The sequence below is a fragment of the Argiope bruennichi genome, chromosome X2, assembly GCF_947563725.1.
Source record: "Argiope bruennichi chromosome X2, qqArgBrue1.1, whole genome shotgun sequence".
NCBI classification, from domain to species: Eukaryota; Metazoa; Arthropoda; class Arachnida; order Araneae; family Araneidae; genus Argiope; species Argiope bruennichi.
The window spans coordinates 51,206,431-51,212,361 of NC_079163.1; the positions used below are offsets into that span (position 1 = coordinate 51,206,431).

Consider the following 5,931-nt stretch of genomic DNA (forward strand, 5'->3'; position numbering starts at 1 on the left):
CCATATGAACAATAAATGAGGTCATCAAGAATGTGCGAAATAATAACTATGCAAGTTAGTTTTGTTATGTTGTATTATTCAATATGTATATATATATATAAAAAAAAAAAACCCTGGTTGAGCAAAAAAAAAAAAAAAAAAAAAAAAATCAAATATTTATTGAATCAAAACTAAATATATTTTTATAATAAGTTCAATTTGTTGGCTTATGAGCAAAATAAATCAAATTATTAAGCTATTAATGGTATGAATTCCATTTTAATATTCTTGTATCTTATCCTTGGTATCTAATTACAAAAAATAACAGATAATGAAATTTATAAATGGAGAATATTTTTAGTAGAAAAATATACAAACCGTAACTTTTATGGAAAACATTTTCCTCAACTTGAAACTACCCAGAATTTTCGTGCTATAAACAAAAGGAAATGATAATCATTTGCAACTGATTACTTAAATATACAATTATTAATTGCTTTTGTGAATAAAATGGCAGTATGTAATTTAAATCAATAATTGGAAAATGAAAATGTGTGTTCAGCATGAGTTTTTTATTCTAAAATCAAATGATTATGTAATCTGCATAGAGAGAAATTTTATATTGCAATGGAATGAAGTTGAATTTTAGTGAAATTAAAAACAAAATGTGATTTCACACTAAATGAAGAATTAACGAGACATTCACTGAAAATGTGTTGTATAATAATTAAGTAAATTATCTTTGATATGGGGTATCTGTCGAAATGTATCAAAAAAAGAAACTTATTGTGCAAAAAATTAAATATTCCAAATTCTTAGTAAATCAAAATTAAACAGATTTTTATAATATTAGGCCAATATTTTGACCCAGGAGCAAAATCAATCAGATTGTTTAAGTTATCAGTGGCATAAAGTCCAATTTAATATTCATGTAAATCATTTAGGATACTTGGTATCATATAAAATGTGACAATTAATCAAATCCATTAAAAAAAGAGAGCAGTTCATTCTAAGCATTTAACAAAACCAAATAAAAGTAAACACCTATCAATTGAAAAAAAAAATGCCTCCAAATAATAAAAATTAGAATTATCATGCTATAAATAAAATGAAATGATAGTAATTTGCAAATAATTTCTTAAATTTTCACATAATTATTAAACATTTTTGTAAATAAAATGCAGGTAGTAATTTTTTTCAATAATTGAAAAATGAAAATGTGTATTGAACATCAGTTTTTATTTCAAGTTCAAATGAATATATAATCTCTGTAAAGAGATATCTTTATGTTTCAGTAAAATAAAGTTGAATTTTAGCGAAATTAAAAACCAAGCACGATTTGACACCAAGTGAACAATAATTGAAAGATTTAGTTATGATGTGTGATATCATAATTTTGTTTTGTGGTATCGACAAAATGTAACAAAGAAACAGGATTATAGTGAAAAAAAATTCCTAAAAATAGAAGTCATGATTATGTGGCCAAAGATGGATAGCACGACATCATTGAGCTGACGGAAGAATATAGAAAGAACTCCCGAAAACTTTATGGAGGTGTGTTCTGTACTGCAGCAAGAAGTTGCAGTATTAGATTTGATCTAGAAAAAAGAAAATCACAACTTCAACAGAGCAGCAGCCTTCCAGTGAAATAAGGGAGATACTGAAAGTTACTGTCTTATCACCCTTATAAGGTAGTAGCTATACACATTCTAATTAATTTACGAATAATGCTATTCTTCATTTTCGCTAAATTTCGAAGCGTATCCAAAGACAAATGTCTTTAGACAGTTTTCTTGTAAAAAAAAGGCATGCATTAAAATGCAGTGTGTGTGTGTAATGGGACAGACTGTCCTGTTTTACATGGTTTTCTCTGGATAGATTTTTTTTTTTTTTTTTTTTGTGCGTAACAAGGATGTAGCATTTTTTCGAATAAGATTCTAGAACGAATTTCGCTTATTACGTAAGGTACCACTATACATGTTTCTTTAAATATATAAACAATATTACACAAAGTGTTTAATCAAATAAATTATTTGATAATGAATTAAGAAAATGAAGGGGAAAAAAAAAAGAGACAAGTTAATTAACAAATTCGGACTCTGCTTCTTCAAGTGAATGTTAATTCTAACTTAAACAAGCAATGTCTGGAACTTTTAATCGTCTTGATTTTTTGTTTTTCTTTTGCTGTTGTTGTTGTTCTTTGTCTTAAATTATTTATCACCATTTTCCCTTTGTTAAAGTTATTCATCATGATCCATTGCAGAATTAGAGCAAAGAGACATACGTCTGTTAGCAGTAAGAGAGCAGCGTAAAATAGAAGCAAACATTCTGATGAGAAATTAGATCAACATTGACTAATTATAAATTGCTCTTGCAACATTTGAAACGAATTCCCGATGAAGACCGATGTAATGTAAATATTTTATTTTTACCATTAAAATGTCAAATATTAGAATAATATTTGAAAATTCAATCGTAATTTGGAAGATATAAAAAATTAAACCTTAAATTTTGCGCAAAATATAGAACACAATGCTATATGCCTTTAGAAAAATTAGGAGCTTTCAGAGTCCCCCTCAATAAATAAAGGGTTAGTATAAAAATGTCTTATGAGAGTTGCATTCAGCAACATATCCAGACAAAGAATCCGCAAAATATTTAATTTCATTCTTCTAAACAGAGCATTTTAGAATAAATCTTTACTGTTAACTTCAATAATAATTCATGCTAATGTCAAAAGAATCTGATGATCCAGCGTTTTTTAGTAATTTGAAGTTAGTTTCGGTTTGTGTATTGTTGAATGCTGGTACAACGTAACTAATGGCGTCCGCGACAGTACTTGTATAATTTGATGTGGATAATAAGTGAGAAAAGGGCAAGTGAATTTTGAATTTAAGTAATTTATTGTACTTTGAATTTGTTTAAGATAAAAATGGAAAATTTTAAAAAGAAAAGAACTGTTGCACGTTCAGCATTTACACGTTTATATAACTATTAATGATGTGATTTCTAAAGATGGTGCCAATTTAACGGACGATTTTGATTTATTGGCCGAATTTGAGCTACTTGGCGAAAATTATAACGATCTTTGTGTACTGAATGATGAAATTATGAATTTAATGTTGCTTGAAACAGAAACGAAACCAGATGACTTGGATGCTGAAACTTTTGCTGCAGATGAATTAAGCGAATCAACATTATTTTTAAAAACGAAAGTAATAACTGTGAAGAAAGTGATGACTCTAGTTCTGTTCAGAGTATTTCTAAAAGAAAATTTAAGTTACCTTTACTGGAATTAAAGTTTGGTGGTGAAATCAAAGACTGGTTGCCAATTTGGGGTCAGTTTAGTAAAATTGATAGTGACCCAAATATTGACGAGGCTGATAAACTTCAGTATTTGGTACAAGCTACATTGCTTTCTACTAGAGCTAGAGAGTTAGTTGAAAGTTTTCCACCTTCAAAGGAAAATTATCACAAAGCAATAGACTCGTTAAAATCTCGATTTGGACGAGATGACTTACTTGTCGAATTCTATGTTCGGGAACTTTTGAAGTTAACAATTTCTATGAATTCTAGGGATCAAAGGTTAAAACGTCCTATTTTGTACGATTGGATTGAGACACAGCTTAGAGCTTTAGAAAGTTTTGGAGTAACCACTGAAAAATATGCAGCTATGCACTTTCCTTTAGTTGAATCTTGTTTATCCGAGGAAGTTCTCAGAGCTTAGCAAAGGAATAATAGTTACAGTGATAAAAAAGAAGAATCCCGATTGGAAAAACTAATGCTGTTTTTGAAAAACGGAGAAGAACGAATTAGTCTGGCCATGAAAGGGTTTTCTGTTCCTAAGATTTACTCATTGAAAAAAACCAATGCACACTGCTGCCGGGCTTTTTGCTGGAAGTCAAAGCTCTACTAATTGTGTTTTTTGCAACGAAAAGAATCATGAAAGTGAAAATTGCAAACTTGCTTTGAATTTAGATTTACAGGAAAAAACAACTTTGCTGGCAAAGAAGAAATGCTGTTATCGATGTTTCAGGATTGGACATATGGTAAGGCAGTGTACAAATGAAATTAAATGTTCCCAGTGTCAAAGAAAACATTATAATGTTATGTGTCCTGAAATGAAGCATTTTGAATCCACTGGTTCCGATAAAATAGTCAACAAGGCTGTGGCAAATTCAAAGGAAAAATACAATACCTTGGCGAATCCAACTTGTTCAGCTGATGTTCTTCTGCAAACTTTAGTAGTATATCTTTATGGTAATGACGGCAATTTTCCTGTGAGAGCGTTAATTGACACAGTCAACCAAAAATCTTCCATAACTAAAGCAACCGCTTCTAAATTGAGTTATGAACCAATTAGAGCTGAAGATGATCCACAATCTTTTTGGTGGTATAGAGAGTAAGCAGAAACATCATTTATACAAAGTGTATGCAAACAGTTTTTAAAAGGACTATCAGTGTTCTTTCGAAGCTTATGATCAAGAGACAAAATGTATTGATATACCAACAGCGACTTCTGGACCTTGGACCAAAGAGATTGAAGAAAAAGGAATATTTCTTAGTGACAAAGAAGTCTGTCTCTATGATTCAATGTCTTCAGTGCATTTGTTGATAGGTGCTGATATAGCCGGTCAACTTTTTACTGGAAAAGTTGCGGATTAGTAGCAATGGAAACGCTACTTGGATGGACTCTTATGGGAAAATTAGAAAATGAAGTGAAAAATGACAGCTACATGACAGTACTGTCTTTACACGTGAACAATAAAAGCATTAGTGATCTTTGGAGTTTGGACACTCTTGGAATATTGGATCCTGCAAATAAACAAAGTCAAATGGAAATTGAGAAAGAAACCGAAAACCTGTTCTTGAATTCTGTTAAACAAGATGGAGATGGTAGATATGTTGTTTCACTACCATGGTTAGAAGATCACCCTGTTCTACCTTCGAACAAAACTCTTGCTGAGAAAAGATTGAAAAATACAGTTGATAGAATCAAAAATCTTGGTATTCTACAGGACTATGAAAATGTTTTTGAAGACTGGAAGAAAGAAGGTATTGTTGAAGAGTTAAATAGTGAAGATCTCAAGGACTCTAAGTGTCACTATCTTCCTCATCGACCTGTCATAAAAGATAATTCAACAACAAGGATGAGACCTGTCTTCGATGGTTCTGCAAAATCGAAATTAAGTCCATCCTTAAATGACTGCCTAATAACAGGTTCAAACCTTGTGGAACTTATTCCATCCCTAATAAATAGGTTTCGTATTGGAAAGTATGGTGTGATCGCCGATATACGCAAAGCTTTTCTACAGATTCAGCTGAATGACAGTGACAAGGATTATCTGCGATTTCTTTGGTGGCAAAATAATTCTTGCCACCAATCAAATAATGTCAAAATCTACAGACATTGCCGCGTAGTGTTTGGGATCAAATCAAGTCCATTCCTTTTAGGGGCGACATTGAATCACCTATTAGATGGAGCTTCTGATTGCTACAAGATGACAGCTCAACACCTACAGAAATCTATGTATGTTGACAATTGTGTGGCTAGTGTTAAAAGCGAAGCTGACTTGACAAAGTTTATAAATGAATCCACAAAAGTCATGGCTCTCGGAAAATTTGATTGACGTGGCTGGCAATACAATTCTTTTGAGTCCTTAAAAGACAATTGTAATGAATCTCAAGATGCTTCTCTTACCTTACAAGACGTTCCAGTTCTTGGTTTTCTTTGGAACATTGAAAGGGACACGTTAAAAATTGATGTCAGAAGTGACACGCAGAGTGAATCTGTGAAAGTAACAAAGAGATATATTCTCTCAAAATGTCACAAAATATTTGACCCTATTGGAATTACTGCCCCCATAACTTTAATTCCAAAAATATTGCTCCAAGAAACGTGGAAAATTAAGGCTGATTGGGATTATATTCTTCCAGAAGAAATTGTTCATA

The 5,931-nt window shown here is 31.2% G+C and overlaps 1 protein-coding gene across 1 annotated transcript; it reads left to right on the plus strand.

The window, feature by feature from the left end:
• The first annotated feature begins 4,649 nt into the window (after window positions 1–4,649).
• LOC129959763 (uncharacterized) lies at window positions 4,650–5,609 on the plus strand. Its single transcript, XM_056072656.1, has one exon. The coding sequence runs from the start codon at window positions 4,650–4,652 to the stop codon at window positions 5,607–5,609; it is 960 nt and encodes a 319-aa protein (XP_055928631.1).
• Window positions 5,610–5,931: the final 322 nt, after the last annotated feature.